General features: G+C 38.1%; 1 protein-coding gene across 2 annotated transcripts in view; it reads right to left on the minus strand.

Annotated features, from left to right (window-relative positions):
* Positions 1 to 19,905, minus strand: part of CEP290 (centrosomal protein 290) — an 89,148-nt gene that overhangs the window by 4,482 nt on the left and 64,761 nt on the right. For both annotated transcript variants that reach the window (XM_043880789.1, XM_043880783.1), the window contains 9 exons: positions 14,613 to 14,736; positions 10,451 to 10,585; positions 8,911 to 8,997; positions 8,073 to 8,237; positions 7,440 to 7,562; positions 6,062 to 6,234; positions 2,337 to 2,478; positions 1,053 to 1,126; positions 405 to 499 (listed from right to left, as the gene is read on the minus strand). In XM_043880789.1, coding sequence (XP_043736724.1) covers positions 405 to 499; positions 1,053 to 1,126; positions 2,337 to 2,478; positions 6,062 to 6,234; positions 7,440 to 7,562; positions 8,073 to 8,237; positions 8,911 to 8,997; positions 10,451 to 10,585; positions 14,613 to 14,736 — 1,118 coding nt within the window. The remainder of the gene's footprint in view (positions 1 to 404; positions 500 to 1,052; positions 1,127 to 2,336; positions 2,479 to 6,061; positions 6,235 to 7,439; positions 7,563 to 8,072; positions 8,238 to 8,910; positions 8,998 to 10,450; positions 10,586 to 14,612; positions 14,737 to 19,905) is intronic.

The raw sequence follows: 19,905 nt of genomic DNA on the forward strand, positions 1-19,905 counted from the left end.
GGAAAAAAGAAAGGATATAGGCAATGTTTGCTTATACACACATAGTTTTTAAATTAATAACAAGATGAACATAACATTTAGAAGAAAATGTTAAATGGGCTTCAAAGGGCCTATACTGAGAAACGGGAAGCAACAGACCTAGTATTTATTACTTAGCATTGTGTGATGATAAATCTGTAACATCCGGAAGGGACTCAAGGAGAAAGGTTTGAATACTTGCTACTCAGTGTTACAAATAAAGAGCTCAATGGGAATACTGCTGTGTGGAGGAAAGAGACAGCTCTAAAAACTTACATCAAGGATTTGATTTTTTAGGAAGACAGTTAAATCTGTAAACAAGGCAAATCCTAATTAAAAAACTTGGGTTAGCTAACATGCTATGAGTATGTTAAAAAATACATTACCAGATATGGTACTTTCAGGTCCATTTTGGCCTTTGTTAATTTCTATCTGATGGATTAATTCTTCTTTTTCTTTTTCCAGCTGACTATTAGCTAATCTAGAACACAATGATAATGTGTTAAAACATAAACCAGATACTGCACCCCAAAATAGGTCTGAGCATTTCTTTAACTGTGTGATACACAGTGCTTAGAACTTGCTAATATTTATAAAGGTAAACATTTGTTCATCTGCTTCAACTACTGCAGTGCTACCATTCTCAAACAGAAATCACAGATTAAAAATCCATGTTTTTCTTAAAACTGTATATCATTTTCAAGAGTAGTTTTGGAGGGAGGAGCCTCACAAGAGCATGCTGCACAGCCTTGAAAGTAAAGGATTTTTTTCTCATTCCATTAATACTTGGCTTTGCAAGCTAAGGTTTAATATATTCTATGCTATTAAGAAACTAAATTACAGACGACACCTACATAAGGATCTGGTTTATCTTTTATACCATCTATTATATAAAAGAGTGACTAGCATTAGAAGGGTGAAATAAAGCTGATAAACCAATTAGGCAGCAAGGGTGAAAACTCTTAACTCTAGATACAGCAAACCTGGTTGTATTAAAAAATGATTTTTTAAAAAGTAGTCAACAAATAATATACCTAAGAACTCGAAGCTCCCGTTGAAGGCCTTGCTCGGTCTCATCACCTTCAGGAACATGTTTGAGAATCTCAATCTGTGCCCAATGAAAAGTTAGAAGACAAAGTTTGACATGGAAATATGGGGTTTTATAAAGATCCATACTTTCAGTAAAGCATAATTTTCGAATTTGTGCTTTCAAAAGTATGTATGATTACACATCCGTGGTGAATCTATCCACTATTCATTCAACAATTATTTACTGAAGAACTACTGCATGCCAGGCACTGTTCCAGGCACACTGGATACAGCTGTGGAAAAAACAGGCCAAATCCCTTCCTGCATGTTCCTGTGGTTCTCTGGATGTTGGTGGGAAGACAATGAACATGTCATGTGATGTCATCGGTTTACATTTCAAGATGGAGGAGCCTATTAAAAATAACAGTAAGAGGGCAGTGAATGGAATGCAGTGTGGGGATTGGGAGGGTCTGAGGAGCCTGCATTTAAGGAGAGACGTGCAAGTGGGGAGTGAGGTATGGGAATATTTGGGCCAACAGTATTCTAAACAAGAGAAACAAGCAGGACCCTGAATAAACCAAATGAGTTTGGTTTGTTCCAAGGATTGAAGGAAGTTAATTTGGCTAGGACACTGAGTGCCAGAGAAAGTAAAGATGAGGCTAGAGAGGAAACAAGATGCCAGGTCATCATGTAGGTCCTTGCAGGCTATGAAGAGAGCTTCAGGATTTTATTCTAGGGTATGGGAACCATTGGAAGATTCTAAGGATGGACTGCTATGATGTGCTTTATACTTTAAAAGGACTACTTGGTAAATACGTGGAAAATATGTCAGGGATGGGGCTTCCCTGATATCTATCTCAGTTGGTAAAGAATCCGCCTGCAATGTAGGAGACCCTGGTTCGATTCCTGGGTTGGGAAGATCTGCTGGAGAAGGGATAGGCTTCCCACTCCAGTATCCTGGCCTGGAGAATTCAATGAACTGTGTAGTCTGTGGGGTTGCAAAGTGCCGGACATGACTGAGCGACTTTCACTTAGGGCTTCCCAAGTGGCGCTAGTGGTAAAGAATCTGCCTACAATGCAGGAGACAAGAGACGCAGGTTCCATCCCTGGGCTGGGAAGATCCCCTGGACTAGGAAAATGGCAACCCGCTCCAGTATTCTTGCCTGGGAAATGCCATGGACAGAGGAGCCTGGAGTGCTACAGTCCATGGGGCCATAAAGAGTTGGCCACAAGTGAGCAACTAAAAACACACACACATACAGAGAAGGTGAAACAAGGACATTACTTGCCTGTTGCTCAAGGTCTGCTGTATATTTCTTAACTTTCTGTTCCCTCTCTGTTGCTTGTCTTACAAGCTGTTTAAGATCAGTAAGGCTTTTAGTTTTTTTGGCAATATCAGTTTCTAATTCTTTCAACTTGGTTTCATACATTCTAAAAGTATAAAGGGAAAAAATGGTGTAGACATGGAAAACAATTTCTCTTACTGATTTAAAAGCCACTGCAAATTACTGCATTAAAAATAAAAGAATATCTTATTATACCGGTTCTTCTGGTCAAATCTTCTCCTACGTATTTATTTAGCATTACATGACAGCAAGGGAGAAGTACCCCTTAATTAACAGGCCAATTAAATTGAGGATTTAGGTGTTTCCCAAAGTTATAAACAAGGATATAGCCTGATGAATCTGACCACTGTAAAAGATTAAAATTAATACCTTTTTCAGTCACAAAACTAAGAAATAGAAACTAAATTCATAAGAATATAAAACTTTATATTGCTGGATATTCTTAGGAATATATTTAAAGATAACTAAAGCATCTCTCTCTCTCTGTCTCTCTCTCTCTCACACACACACACACACTTGAGTTAATTCAGTTAGAACAAAACCAGTACAACACTCCTGGGAGAGGGAATAGAATATGTGAAAGTAGGGAAAAGAAAAATGGTATCTCTGAATAGATTTGTAACCTTTCAGGAAATGATCAATAGTTAAAAAAAAAAAAAAGACCCCAAAAGAAATTTCTAAAACATTGAGCCAAAACAGTTTCCACAAGCATATTCCATCTTAAAAGAGACAATGTTCATAACATTCAAATTTCTCCAGAGAAAAGAAAAAGAAGAAACACGTTAGCAACAAAATCAGGTTAAAGGCAGGACAAGGAAGAAAAATGATTATTTCAATGTTACATCACAGTAATGTAATTATCATCAGAGTATTTGATAAACCTTAGGAACTTAGACGGCAACACTGTTACCCTAAACAGAAACTGTGGGAGTGGGGCGACCTGCAGAGAGACCCTGAAGGGCACTGCTGGCTTCACTCACCTCCCGGGCCTAGTGCCGGGAGGCCGCCTCTGACCACCCCAGAGAGCAGCTCCCGCACCACCCTGCACTGTCTCAGCGTGGTGTGATAAAGCCAGACATAGAATAGACGTCATTCGTTTACTGAGTGAATAACAGAGCAACTATAAGGATTTCAGTATGAGCATAATGTGTCATGGATACCAATCACTTTGCTGACCTGGGTGTCTAAACCCAGCTGCAGATTTGAGCCATTTTTAATGTGGATTTAGGGATATATGAGGCTACAGACCAGAAGTAGCGTTCTGTCAAGTTACGTTTTTTTGAAAAGTGTTTACTGAAGGCTTATTCTATGCTGTTACCCATGCAGTTTTCAGATTAAAAACACAGAAATGATCTAAAAGGTCTCTCATTACCCTGCTCAAATATTTATAAATCCTTTTCACATTCATAATTTTTTTGTGTGCAACTTCACAGATCCCTTTTTAGAAAAGAAAGGACAGGGGATTTATCATTTCCACAGATTTTTAAAAAAACTTGAAATCACAGAAGAACTGTAATTTACTTAAGGTCATAGTGAGAAATGTGTGTGTCAGTCGCTCAGTCGTGTCCAACTCTGCGATCCCAGGGACTGGAGCTGTCAGGCTCCTCTGTCCAAGGGATTCTCCAAGCAAGAATACTGGAGTGGGTTGCCATTTCCTTCTCCAGAGGATCTTCCTGACTCACGGATTGAACCCACATTTCCTTCATTACAGGTGGATTCTTGACTGTCTGAGCCACCAGGGAAGCCCCCTCAATTTTCAAATATTATAAAAAGTCAGTTGTTATTGGGGAGGAAACTGAGGCACACTGACCCACCCCCACCCGGGCCTCTATTTGCCAGTCCAAGGTACTTCTAGGCGTGGAAGGGCTCCCCTGGTAGCTAAAGGGTAAGGAATCTGCCTGCCAACACAGGAGACACAGGTTTGAACTCTGGGTCAGGAAAATCCCCTGGAAGAGGAAGCGGCTACCCACTCCAGTATTCTCAGCTGGGAAATTCTTGCCTGGTGGGCTACAGTCTATGGAGTCGCAAAAGTCAGACACAACTCAGTGACTAGACAACAACAAGCCCCAGAAGCTACCTGGCTTTCTGAAGAAACCTAGTTAAAGTAGGCCTTTTAGAAATACATCTAACATAAAGGAGAGTCTAGCATGTAGCAGGTACTGAGAAAATACCTGCTGGATAAATACATCTCAAAGCAACTCAGAATGTTTTCAGTCCCTACATGATAGTAGCAGGAAATAAAGGACCAACCAAGAAACCAATCAATAGGCCTGCTGGTTGCGAGCCTCTGCTGGCGTTCAAGCAGACAAAAGGAGAGACTCCTTCTCCCCTTTATACTATCACATGTACTGTTCCACTCAGCCCTGACATTAGCCCTCTGACAGAATCAAGGAAACAGCCGTAGGGAGGCAGGAGAGTAGATTCTGAGTACTGTCATTATGATGTTAGAAAGGGCCCCTTCTTCAGGACTGGCTGGGCCCCCTAATCTACCTGTAAAACCTTCCTCCTCAGAGTTGTCTGACAGGGCAAGTGCAGTGAGGCAGGCCCTCTCTGAGACCTGCTGTAGCCTCACAGTGCTAAGATTCCCATCCCAGCTGCAGTGACGGTGACCGCAAACCCACACCCAGTCCATTCTAAATGGCAGGCAGACATCCAAGGGGGTACTCAGATGCACAGGCAGAAGGAACTCTAGGAATACAGTAAGATAAAGATGAGTCTGCCTTCTGAAATGGGGTCAGCAGATGTAAAGGACACAACTTCATTCAGGATGATGTTACAGGCAAGGATGTGGGCAGGATCTCATTGGTCTCCACTTCTGCATATACTCCTTGAAGCAGTTGCTTAAGGTTGAAATGAGAATGACACCAAAGCCTTGTAGAGACTCATCCGTCACAATGAACCACCCCTGGTGTAGTGACAATGGACATACAAATATTTGCTGGTGAATTCCTACTCCCCTCATTCCCAGAATTAAGAAGTAATGAAGCTAAAAACTGATCCCGGCTGTGTGGCTTCATGTGCACATGTGTACTCGGTCATGTCCGACTCTTCTGCCACCCGCTGGATTACAGCCTGCCAGTGAATTATAGCCTGAACCTCTTTCATAGCCACAAAGTTTATTTGACAGGCAGGAATCACACATACTTGTAGAAAAGGCTCAAGGGGTGGGAGAAAATCAAGTGCCAGAAAGTAGAGGCTGAAAGACACTAAAACTGTCTGCTGAGTTCACCTGTTGAAGGTATTTCAAGACCAAGCTGCCCAGAACACAGCTCCAAAACTGCAGCACAGCCTACTCTGGTATGCCACAGCTTGTGACGAGACGGCTCCATTGTGCCTGGCTTATACTTGGGGTAGAAAACGAATGCAGCACAGAGAAAAGCAGGACAAGTTGGGCACCATCAGTCTGGGCTCATGGGTGACAGTAGCTTCAGGAAACTTGCTGGGCTCCAACACCCTCAGCCCAGCCCCAGCTCTGCTCTGATCCGTGCCCTGACACCCCAGTTAGTTAAATCTCTTAAGGAAGGAAGAGTAAGGATCATGTTAAAACAAACCACCCAACAGTTCTTCACGAAGAACTAAGTGAATTAGAATAGTGTCATATTCTTTAAAAACAATAATGGCAGAATTAGAACTGATAAAACTGCAAATGTTAAGCTGCTTGTTCCTACCTTGTAACAACAATTGATTTCCAGCTCTTGCTGTCAGCACCTTCAAGCTGGGGGCCTCTGCTCTCTGCCAGCTGTAATCTCTTACCACTCTCTTCTAGTTGAACTGTCATCTTCTCATTTAATATCTCCAAATTATTCTTAGCTATCCGTAATTTCTCTGCAGCTTCAGTTTCCTGTCATTAAAAGCTAATTAGTATATTATGCCAAAAGGTAATACTGTTCTCATGAATGTAATATATTCAAAATTATCACTACAAACTAGAAAGAAAAATAACCTGAAGTTCTAAATGCTGATTAAAAGTCCAATAAATATCCAGTATTTTTTAAACTCTAGAACAGCAATATGGCGGTCATAATTACAACAGAGCATGTAATGAGGTTGTAAAAATACATTTAGAATATTTTACTCCATTGTTACTTTGTCATATTTGTTATAATAGTTACAGAAAAGGGAATAGTTTATGTCTTTAGATTTTTTTTAAAAGATGTTTGACTCCTTAATACCTGAGACATAACTATAAACTATGTGTAAGCACCACAGATTATTTCCACGATTAAACATCTACATTCAAAGCACAGTATCACTCTGGCCTCAAAATGTGTTCAGATTCCATTGTAACTAGTTTACAAATATTAATTTTCAGTTAATGCACTGGATCATCCATATAAATAAGGACACATTTGTCTGGGGCAAGGAATATATTCTGTCTCTTAAATAGAAAGGAATCTTACTGTTTAACAAAATAGTTTCATATACTGTCTTGTACATCAAGTGTAATTCATAAATACACATGCATAAATAGTAACGCATGTAAACCCTGTAGCAGCTCTGTGAAACTGATACACCTAATAGTCCCAGTTTTATAGATGAGGAAACTGAGAGGAGGAGAAGGAATAGTAGATTGCCCTCATTCCCAGAATTAAGAAGTAATGAAGCTAAAAATTGATCCCGGCTGTGTGGCATCTATATATGTGTGCGTGTGTGCTCAGTCATGTCCGACTCTTCTGCCAACCCCTGGATTATAGCCCGCCAGGCTCCTCTGGCCATGGGATTGCCCAGGCAAGAATACTGGGGTGGGCTGCCACTTCCTCCTGCAGGGGATCTTCCCAACCCAGGGACTGAACCCTGTCTCCTGCCCTGGCAGGTGAGGTCTTTACCCCTGTACCACCTGGGAAGCCCAGCTTCTACATTATACTGCCTGTTAATTTATTTTTTATTTTCAGTGTTCCTCATTACAAAACAACGGTGGGCATAAGACACAATTCCTAAATCTCTTAATACCTATTCTGAATAGACACTCATCAACTCTTTCATTCAGTTTTCCACAAATGTATTAACTAACATAAAAATAAGTATAGTCAATAATGAAAGTCATACTTTTTTAAGTTCTTTACGAAGTCTTTCATTTTCAGCAACAATTTTATCTGTGCCTTTGGTTTTGGATTCATAGTGCATGCTCAACTGACGTCCAAGATGAACTTTGAGTTTTTCTAATTCAACCTGGTAATTTAAAAAACTCTACATTATCAAAACGAGGAAATAAATGATGATCCCATAAACTTATAAAACTTAGTTCAATGTAGTTTTAGAGATCATATTTCACACAATTAGAATTAAATTCTTCCCTTTAATACTGGTCATCTAGAGCAGAGGTTTCCAATCTTGGCTTAGAATGAGTTGATGACTTAAAAAAAACAATACCAATGGTGGGACCAATCCCATAACTGATCAATCTCAAAAACGGCGGTTTAGGCAACTGTATTTTTGAAAATAGACACAGTTAATTATTTTATGTTGCCAGAGTGAGAACCAATGGTCTGGAAATAGTAAGATGACCACATGATGCTACTGTAACACTTCAATTATTGTCTCCAATATTATTTTCCACATGTGTAAAGTATCTGTTCATCCATTAAAGCCACTTTATATACTATATTTAAAACTGTCCTTAAAAATTAATAAAAATTGTATCAGTATAACATTCTGTACAAATGGCATTAAGAATATTACCTTCAAATTTTCATTTTCCATCTCAATACTAGCCATTTTTTCACTGGTCAATATTCCTGATGCTTTTTTCAGCTGTTCATTTTCCCTTTGGACTTTTTCAACTACTTTTTTCATTAAACCAATGGTTTTTTCTAGTTCTGGGATTGTCTTTCCACTTCTACCAGACTGGGAAAAAATGTTAAATTTTTATTTAATCAAATGTTTTAGAAAGTACAATATAAAGTACCCAGAATACAAGAGGTTTATTATTAAACTCATTGTTGATTCCTAACATTCGAAGCCAAAGTTTGTATTATTTCAACTCATTATAATAACCTTATGAAAGAGGAATTACAGTCTTCACTTTACATACAAGAAAATCAACACTCAGAGAATTTGATATTCCTAAACTCATGTAGCTAATAAGGAACAGCTTAAACCCAACATTACTATATTAGCATTATAACTAAGAAGCTGCCATGAATATCATAAAAAGTAGTTACAAAGTGTTAGAATCAGACCAAGAAGCAGTTAGTAGTTACCTCGATGAATAGAAGAAAGAAGATTCCTGGAAATTAAATGTTTTCAAGGTGTGGAGGGAGATGCAAAGGAAAAAGAGATGGTATAGAGTCCAAGTGGAATAAAAAGCATGTAAGATGTGACAGATGATGAAATTTACTAACTTGAAACAAAGAGAAAGCTTAGTGATGTTTTACACTGTACATGCAGCAGAATAAAACTGAAACCAGAGGCACTAGTAAAGGCATATCAGTACTGCTATATCCAACCTTTTATTCTTACTTCCAGCTTATCCCTTCTGAAGCCAAAACAAACACATGGCATACTCTCACATACTCACCCCTCTAACGTGGCCAAGTTTCCGCTCTACTTCTGCTTTTTCTTTCTTCAGAAATTCACACATTTCCTTCAAGTCTCTTACCTGATTCTGAATATTAAAGAAACATGTAACAATTTAACACAGTTGTAGTCATTGATAAGGAAAGGCAAACACTTCATCTGAACTACCAGTCTCTTCAACTGTATAGCTTAAGTAAACAAATGGATCTTCCTACCAATAAGAGAATTTTGAAATGTGACATATGTTGAAGTAAAGTGTACTAATACAAGAGATTTTATATATGGATTTAAATATATATTTCCTACATTATTGCCATCAGTTCAGTTCAGTTCAGTCCAGTCGCTCAGTTGTATCCGACTCTTTGTGACCTCATGGACTGCAGCACACCAGGCCTCCCTGTCCATCATTATTGCCTTAGTATACAATAATAAGTTTGAGTTCAGAACTCCTGATTTTAACTGTCCCATAAATTACATATGTAGAACCATATCCACGTGGTACAAAGATATAAACAATTGCTCTTCTGACACGTTCTAACAGTGTAAAAACCAGAATAAGAAGGACATAGGTTAATTATACTATTACCAGTGGAATTAACACGTTGCTAATATTCTAAGTTAAAAAACAGAAATGAAACAGCCAGTTGAGAAAAATACTCCAATAAATAGGATAAGATTTCAAAAACCAAAAATAAATTTATTATAAATATCAAAATAAAGTAAAATTTCTAACAGAGACAATTATCCTAAACATTTTTTAAAGACTTTATATTTTAAGAGCTACCCTAATATTTTATTACTTTTTTATCCGAATATTTTGAAATGTGGTAACTGTTAATTAAACACACCAACTATCATCTTGCCACACACACAGCATTTGAACTTGCCAGTTCTGTTGTCTGGAATCCTTTTTCTAGTATCTGTATGACCCACTTCCTTACCTGTCCCCTAGTTCTCTGCTAAAATATCATTTATTAGTAAGGCCTCCCCTTACTACTCTTATTTTAAAGAGCAATCCCATATACAGTTGACTGCTAAACAATGTGGAGGTATAGCATAGTTGGTCCTCTATATCTGCAGTTTCTCTGCATTTGTGGATTCAACCAACCATGGATCAGGTAAAACAGCAGTATTTACTATTGAAAAATATCCCCATATAAATGGACCCTCGTAGTTCAAGGGTCAACTATACCCCTATCCAACACACACACACACACAAACCGTGCTTTTTCTTCTTAGCATTTAACATCAGCTGACATACAATATACTGACTTGCTTACCTATTAGGAGCCTTCCTGCTGGAATATAAGCTCTACAAGTGCAAGAATTTTTCTTTCCCAGCACATAGAAGAGCACCTGATACAAAGAAGGCCCTCAACAAATAACTGTCACATGAGTGAATGTAGACAGTGTAAACACTACCATATTTTATGCATATGAGTTTCTGGCTTCTTCATGAGCTAACATGGTAAACATAACAAGTAGGGAGAAAGTTTTCAGGCATTAGATTTTCTAACTGTAATAAAGAATATTAAATTTACCTTTAATCTTGGCAAATCTTTATTTGCTTGTTCAAGCTGAAATTTGAGTTCAATATTTTCAGATGACAACTTCAAGTTTTCCCTCTGGAGCTCCTGTTCTCTTTGATAATGATCATCTGAATCTACTCCTGAAGTCTTCAGGAAAATGAAGTTAGGAGTATTTTTAAGGTGTGGCAAATAAAAGCTGTATAAGACATGCTGGGTAAGAGAACACTATGCTAAAAGGGAACACTGTTCCTCAAAAGAATGAGAAAATTGGAGAGCTCTAGAGAAAACAACCATAAACAAACGAACTCACAAAAGGTAATCAGTCTGTTGAAATTAGTACAGAAAACAAAGCCAGTATGATTCAATGATGTCCACACATATAATTTGTGGTTCTTTCAGTCCAAAATAAAACATTGTTATCTGTTATAGATTGCATTTTGCCCCAAATCCCATCAAACCCCCAAATTCGTATGTTTAAGTTCTAATTCCCAGTACCTCAAATGACCTTATTTGGAGATAGGGCCTTTTCAGAGATAATTAAGATGAAACAGGGTCACTAAGGTGGGCCTTAATCCAATGTCTGATGTACTTACACAAAAACGAAATTTGACACATAGATATATACAGAAGAGAGTAACTATAGAGACAGGGGGAAGCTAGCCATCTATGAGCCAGAAGAAAGGCCTGAAGGGATCCTTTCCCCAAAGCCTAAATAAAGAAGAAATCAACTCTGCCGATACCTTGATTTTGGACTTCTGGTTTTCAGAACTGTGAGAATAAATTTCTGTTGCTTAAGGCATCAACTCCTTGGTGTTCTGTTATGGTTGCCATAGCAGATGAATACACAAGCCTACAAAAGGTGCCTAAATTCCTTCCTCCTTTAGAAAGTTATTCCTCATTCCTGGAGCTAAAATAATTACTCCCTCCTCTGAAATCCAGTAACACTTTATTTGCATTTGTTTTGGCATGAATCCACCTTGGGGGGCTATTATCAATGTTCATACTTATTTCTCATTCTAAACTGTACATTATTTGAAAGAGAAATATGTGCTTGGTTATTTTTTACTACAAGGTAGTAAAGATACCCACTTATAAGACCGTTAAAGAGCATTATATGAGATAATTTTGTGAAAGCAACTCAGAACAGTTTTAGTTTTTTCTCTCCCATTCTATTCTCTTGGCTTGATTAACTATCAAGTCAATAATTCCAGAGACATTATTATGATCATCATATTATTATAGACTGATATATTATACATTATTATTAAGGTATAATAGTCTATAAATACATTTATTACACCTGGCTCTGTAACATCATTTGAATTAGCAGTAGGTTAAATACATTCTGACACATTCACTCTTTGGTTAAAAAAAAAGTTAAAAAGGAGTAAGTTTTCTTAGGTAAAACAGAGTTAAAGTAAAGAAATTTGAAAATAGGATGTAGAAAAGTAAAGAGATTCTTGAGCTGACCTATGATTCTGAGCTGAGAGCATATAACACAACCCTGGCAGAAACACTGCATGTATCCACCTGATTTCTGTCTGAGAGAACGTGTGTGCATAGGAATTTAACAGTGGAAAGTGAAAGAAGACAGACATGCTTCATGGTGTCAGTAAACTACACAATATGTCCCTCCTTTGTCAGATGATCCAAGTCTACATTCTGGTTTCACTACTGTTAAGGTTAACACTAAGCAAAACCAACCGCCTGTCAGGTCCTCTGTTTCTGCATCTCGCAAGTGAAGGCACTAGGTAGGATGATTTTTAAGGTCTCTTCAGACATGGCAAGCTGTAGTTTCCTATCCCTGAGCTCTTCTGTCTCCCTTACTTCATCTCTTCAGTCTACAATAGCAATTTTTACAATAGCAAAAAATAACAATAATTAATCAATGATAATCAGTACCCCTGATTGATAGATATATACTAAATTTCACTCACAGGAGAGACTAATTCTATCTGATCTTACATGAAGATATTTTTTCAACAGTTCTCCTCACTAAAATACAGATGCAGTTATTCAAGTAAGTGAATGTGGATTATTTTTTCTTCCTGTTCTCAGAAAACAAAAGGGCTAAGATTGTTCAAATTTTTGGAAAACAAATCTAATAAAACTCATCTATAAAAGTAAAATAAAAAAATTCTTGTATAATCAATTTCAGGGAGACTTAACAAATTGTTCTGTAGAAGGAGAATCTTATTAAAAGGTATACAGGGGAAGTCTCAAATTCTCAATTACTTATTATCAAATGAAAAAAAAAGAAGCATTATGTGCCTGAAAAAGGAAATAAGAATTAAGTCATTTTTGCCCATTTTCTCTTAATTTAAATGCCTAATTTAATGATGACTTAAGTGACTAGAATATCCAAGGTGGAAAGGAATGAACAAATGAATGAATGCTATTTGATTTCAACTCAGAATGAACTTCTTAGTCTGGACTGCCATGTAAATTGACCAAAAGTAGAGCATATGTAGAAAGTTCATTAACTGTAGAATTAGACCTCCATATAAATCCTAGTTCTGCATCTTCTTGATCACTAGAGATGTTTCTCCAAGCTTCCCATGTAAAACAGAAATAATTCTCTGCAGAGTATTGTGAGAACTATACCTAGGCAATACATATAACTCACTTTTCTCATTATATAAAAAAGTATCTTATAATACAAGGCAAAAAGATCATCAAAGGAACTTGCTGTGTATATTAGAATGTTACACAGCATCATAACAGATTTTTATCAATATTATTCCTTGTAGTGAAATCTGACTTGCAGTGAGATTTTACAACATGCTGAATTAGGAATTTCTAAAGCAAAACGAACACTTCTAAAAGGGCCTTATTTTTGTTATTCTGTTATCTAATCTAATACTTTTTAAGTGAATACCAGTAGTAAAACAGAATACTAAAATGAATTAGAGAAATGCATGACCACTAAGTTTTAGTAGGAACGAGTCAAACATTAGGGTTTAAGAAGTTTATTAACAGTTAATGTTTTTTACAAATCTGACACAGTTTGTTTCCATCTGTACCAGACGCATATGCTGCTTGCTATGAGAAAACTCGGCCAACAGAGAAATAAGGACTGCCCGTGCTCACACCCGGGCCGCTTCACTCCCCGGCTGGACCGGCGCGCTGCCTCAGAACGTGCCTCTGCGCCCTCCTCCGCACGCCGACTCCATGCAGCACCCTGCGGCCTGGCCGCGGTCCTCCCCAGAAGGTTCTCCTGGATCCACGTGCTTGCTGGGACTCTCTTCTTCAGTTACGTGTCCCTTTTCTGTCTCATCTTGCGTAGCTTTCTCTTCCCTGTTTTTATCTTCCTGCTCATCATTTTCACAACAGTCTTCATTAATTTTCTGAACTTTAGGATCTGGATCATTTTCAAAATTGGGGTTAAAATCGGTCACGGTACCTTCAGTTGACCTAAATGGACTTGATGTATTGTCTGTTCTTGATTCAGATTTATTTAACTCAGTAGGATCTACAATATCTTCTGCTTTGGGTTTTTCTTCACTACTGTAACACTGTAGATTGTGTCTAGGTAACTGACGATGTAAGTTGGCACTAACGTCTATCTCTTTCCTATTTTTAACTCTGAGCACTGTCATGCGGCTGTTTTGGTTCCTGGGTAAAGTATTCTTTTTGTGAAAAATATTATGCCTGCATTTACTAACACTGGCGGCAAGAGGAGAACGCGCAGTGGTGTCACATAACAGATTCTGCTTGAAGCAGACAGAAGAAAAGAAACAGGAAAAGAAAAGGAAAAAATAATAAAAATACACACACGAATGTTTTAAAATAAGATACAACAAATAATTCTACCTTAATGAGACTTTATAAAGACACACTAGAAATGTATCACACACATAAATGGATACAATGTTATAACGTATCTTCCTAATTTATTTAACTATGTGTTCTTGTCACAGCAGAACTCATAACTACATTTAAAATCTACAGAAATCATTTGTAATGAAGTTTTATGCAAAGCATAAGAACCACAAATTTATATTATGTAAAAAGAATTAAAGAAGTTAACATATATCTCTACCAAGTAAAAATAAAAGCTGGATTTATTATATTAATATTAATGAGAAGGATCTACTATTTCTAGCCAGATAAAGGCAGGAGTTATTTCACTTTTAAGCTTTAGAATTAAAACAATGAAAAGATATGCACTTACTGAAGGCCGAGAATATGCATCCTTTGAAAACTGCTTTTCTAAAGCATGAAGTTTTTCTTGGAGGTATTTATTTTGCAAACGTAAGTCTTCTATAACAGAATCTCGAGGAAGAGCTTGATGAGTCCTATGAACAATAATCACAGACTCTTTATTATTCAAACTGCCAACTCTATACTGTTTTATTACATTAAAATAAAGAAAAATATATTTTTAACACTGTATTTTAAATTCTACAAAACTTCAAAACTGTATAAAAATTAAATTGGGATATGACTATCCTATAAAATGATCCTCTACAGATGATTTCATGGCTGGCCTCCTTTAGAGTTAAAAAGTGTATTTTGATTTAAAGAAATGCATTAACATTTGTAAAGAACATACATCTATTTTGGGATTGTGTAAGATAACTGAAAAAATACCTACTATTTTTAAAACATTACATAATAATTTCATAACATTCATGTGCTTCTCAAAAAGTTCAAGGATTTTAATAGGCTCTTAGTGGTGCCAGATAATAATTATTTTTTCAGTTTATACTCATCTGCATGATGTACAAGGCCCTCCACTATCTGGCACAATCACATCTGTTCAACACAGTTGTCCAGGGATTTTCCCTTACTAAGGCAAATACATCCACTCTTACCCACACAGGATCACTTCTGCCTCTATGTCTCTGCTAGGGTTCTGTTTGCTTGGGATGTCCTTTCTCCCTTTAATAGCTAGATGTGATTCATAAAATTCAGAAATTCACATTTGAACTGAGAGAGAAGAAAAGTTGAAGTTATCTTTTATAAAGTCTAATCAATTATTTCAGCTTACATAGAGTCATACTATTCGTACTAGAAAAAAAGCTATTAAATATCTAAAAATATTAGAAGGTTTCAAAAGTAAAATATTTTGATCCTTCTGAAAACTGCAAAGAAGAATAAAAGGATGTGGTTTTATTCTGAATATATGCTTAGACTAAGAAAAACAAGGAAGCTAGGTCCAGACAGTAGCTATAAACAGGTGTCAAAATGAAGAAAACAATTTCAATCACTTTGTTCTTTACCATCAAGGAAAATTCTGAAGACTTTAAGATACAATCATTTAGAAGGAAAGGGAATGGAATGTATAGGTAGCTCATGAGGACTTTGAGAAATAAATATTTTACAGACTGGGACAAAGTTCCGGAATTTGAAATATCAGCACAGAGGTGAATTTACCTCTTCCTTTCCTCTAGTATTTCCTAGCCTCAATACAACACAGCTTGAAACATGAAGATGAGCATCAGCAAAGCTTCAAGTTCCAGCTGCAGCAGGAGCAAGGGCACTTAAGAACACTCAATATTCTTAGGCACTGCAAAAATTCTTATTTTTCTCTCCAACTTAACTCTCCTGTCTCAACCCTGAGGCAATTCCAAGGCAGTGGTGACAAAGGCTGCAAAGGAAATTCATAGGAGCCAGATTTTTTAGGGAGAGGAATCTTCTCCAATTGGTAGAGCTGTGATTAGTAAAGGGGGAAGGTAAAGTAGGGACCCCACCTCCACATGTCCCCTTTTCTGCTCTCCTTAGATGCAGACGAGAGCACAACAGCTGAAGCGCACAGTACAACCGGGCAACTAAAGCCTCAGATGTGCCTTAAAGTACCCAAATGGGGGGCTTCCCTGGTGGCTCAGCATTAAAGAATCTGCCTGCAATGCAAGAGACACAAGTTCGATCCCTGGGTCAGGAAGATGGCCTGGAGGAGGAAACGGCAACCCATTCCAGTATTCTTGCTTGGGAAAACACATGGAAAGAGGATCCTGGTGGGCTACAGTTTACGGGGTTGCAAAGAACTGGTTGCAAAGAACTGGACACGACTTAGTGATGCAACAGTAACAACCAAAAAGGGGAGCCTGAAGGAAACCGATTCTATCCGTGAGATCACAGAAGGAAAAGAGCTCTAGAAAGGAATCTTATAAAGCAGTTAATGAAGTAGTGAGCTCACCCCTGGGCATGCATGTATGGATCTGGTCCTAATCAGAACATCAAAGAATCTGAGAACTGACCTAACAGAAGACAGTCAACATCCCAGACTGTCAGCAGGGAGGAGCTCAGGCATGAGAAAGCAACGAGCCCGGTGAAAGCTTTGAAAACGGTACTGGAACCAGAGGCCACAGAAAGCAGGCTAGAAAACGGGGCTGAGCCTATCCAGACCCACTAAAACAAAAACACTGCATTTCCCACACAATTCAGTCAGATCCGGAGTCTCAGAATATAATGTTCAGAGCTCAATAATACAATCCCTATCCTGTGATATAAAAGAACCAGGAAAACCTCTACTCACATGGGGAAAGAATCACCAGAACTCAAGCTTAAGATAACACACATTTATTATCAGTTCAGTTCATTTCAGTCACTCAGTCGTGTCTGACTCTCAGATCCCATGGACTGCAGAACGCCAGGCTTCCCTGTCCATCACCAACTCCTGAAGCTTCCTCAAACTCACGTCCATCAAGTCAGTGACGTCATCCAACCATCTCATCCTCTGTCACCCCCTTCTCCTCCTGCCTTCAATCTTTCCCAGCATCAGGGTTTTTTCTAATGAGTCAGTTCTTCGCATCAGGTGGCCAAAGTATTGGAGTTTCAGCTTCAACATCAGTCCTTCCAGTGAATATTCAGGACTGATTACCTTTAGGATGGACTGGTTGGATCTCCTTGCAGTCCAAGGGACTCTCAAGAGTCTTCTCCAACACCACAGTTCAAAAGCATCAATTCTTCGGTGCTCAGCTTTCTTATTAGTCCAACTTTTACATCCATACATGACTGCTGGAAAAACAACAGCTTTGACTAGACGGACCTTTGTTTGCAAAGTAATGTCTCTTCTTTTTAATATGCTATCTCGGTTGGTCATAGCTTTTCTACCAAGGAGCAAGCGTTTTTTAATTTCATGGCTACAGTGACCACATGCAGTGATTCTGGAGCCCAAAAAACTAAAGCCTCTCCCTGTTTCCATTGTTTCCCCACCTATTTGCCATGAAGTGATGGGACCAGATGCCATGATCTTAGTTTTCTGAATGTTGAGTTTTAAGCCAACTTTTTCACTCTCCTCTTTCACTTTCATCAAAAGGCTCTTTAGTTCTTTTTCTCTTTCTGCCATAAGGGTGGTGCCATCTGCATATCTGAGGTTATTGATATTTCTCCCGGCAATCTTGGTTCCAGATTGTGCTTCATCCAGCCTGGCATTTCACATGATATACTCTGCATATAAGTGAAATAAGCAGGGTGACAATATCAACCTTGACGTACTCTTTTCCCTATTTGGAACCAGTCTGTTGTTCCATGTCCAGATCTAACTGTGACTTCTTGACCTACAAACAGATTTCTCAGGAATCAGGTAAGGAGGTCTGGTATTCCTATCATTTTAAGAATTTTCCACTGTTTGTTGTGATCCACACAGTCAAAGGCTTTGGAGTAGGTAATAAATCAGAAGTAGATGTTTTTCTGCAACTCTCTGGCTTTATCAATGATCCAACAGATGTTGGCAATTTGATCTCTGGTTCCTCTGCCTTTTCTAAATCCAGCTTGAACATCTGGAATTTCATGGTTTACGTACTATTGAAGGTTCACTTGAGGAATTTTGAGCATTACTTTGCTAGCATGTAAGATGAGTGCAATTATGGGGGAGTTTGAACATTCTTTAGCATTGCCTTTCTTTGGGATTGGAATGAAAACTGACCTTTTCCAGTCCTGTGGCCACTGCTAAGTTTTCCAAATTTGTTGGCATACTGAGTGCAGCACTTGAATAGCTTCATATTTTAGGATCTGAAAAACCTCAACTGGAATTCCATCACCTCCACTAGCTTTGTTCGTAGTGATTCTTCCTAAGGTCCACTTGAATTCACATTCTAGGAATGTATGGCTCTAGATGAGTGATCACACCATCATGGTTATCTGGGTCATGAAGATCTTTTTTGTGTAGTGCTTCTGTATATTCTTGCCACCTCATCTTAATATCTTCTGCTTCCATTAGTTTCATATCATTTCTGTCCTTTATTGTGTCCATCTTTACATGATATGTTCCCTTGGTATCACTAATTTTCTTGAAAAGATCTATAGTCTTTCCCATTCTGTTGTTTTCCTCTATTTCTTTGCATCGATCGCTGAGGAAGGCTTTCTTATCTCTCCATGCTATTGTTTGGAACTCTGCATTCAAATGGGTATATATTTCCTTTTCTCCTTTGCCTTTCACTTCTCTTCTCAGCTATTTGTAAGGCCTTCTCAGACAATCATTTTACCTTTTTGTGTTTTTCTTGGAGATGGTCTTGATCACTGCCTCCTATACAATGTCATGAACCTCCATCCATAGTTCTTCAGGCACTCTGTCTATCAGATCTAATCCCTTGCATCTATTTGTCACTTCCACTGTATAATCGTAAGGGATTTGATTTAGGTCATACCTGAGTGGTTTTCCCTACTTTCTTCAATTTAAGTCTGAATTTGGCAATAAGGAGTTCATGATCTGAGCCACAGTCTGCTCCCGGTCTTGTTTTTGCTAACTGTATAGAGTTTCTCCATATTTGGCTGCAAATTATATAATCAATCTGATTTTGGTACTGATCATCTGGTGTTCTCCATGTGTAAAGTCTTCTCTAGTGCTGTTGGAAGAGGGTGTTTGCTAATGACCAGTGCGTTCTCTTGGCAAACCTCTGTTAGTCTTTGTCCTGATTCATTTTGTACTCCAAGGCCAAACTTGCCTGTCACTCCAGGTATCTCTTGACTTCCTAATTTTGCATTCCAGTCCCCTATGATGAAAAGGACATCTTTTTTGGGTGTTAGTTCTAGAAGGTCTTGTAGGTCTTCATAGAAACGGCCAACTTCAACTTCTTCAGCATTACTGGTTAGGGCACACACTTGGATTACTGTGATATTGAATGGTTTGCCTTGGAAACGAACAGAGATCATTCTGTCATTTTTGAGACTGCATCTAAGTACTGCATTTTGACCTCTTTTGTTGACTATGATGGCTACTCCATTTCTTCTAGGGTATTCTTGCTCATAGTAGTAGATATGTTGGTCATCTGAGTTAAATTTGTCCATTCCAGTCCATTTTAGTTCCCTGATTCCTAAAATGTCGATGTTCCCCCTTTGTGTCTCCTATCTGACCACTTCTAATTTACCCTGATTCATGGACCCAACATTCCAGGTTCCTATGCAGTATTGTTTCTTACAGCATCAGACTTCCATCACCAGTCACATCCACAACTGGGCGTTGCTTTTGCTTTGACGCTGTCCCTTCATTCTTTCTGGAGTTATTTCTCCACTCTTCTCCA

This window comes from Cervus elaphus, chromosome 3 (genome assembly GCF_910594005.1).
Source record: "Cervus elaphus chromosome 3, mCerEla1.1, whole genome shotgun sequence".
Classification (NCBI taxonomy): Eukaryota; Metazoa; Chordata; class Mammalia; order Artiodactyla; family Cervidae; genus Cervus; species Cervus elaphus.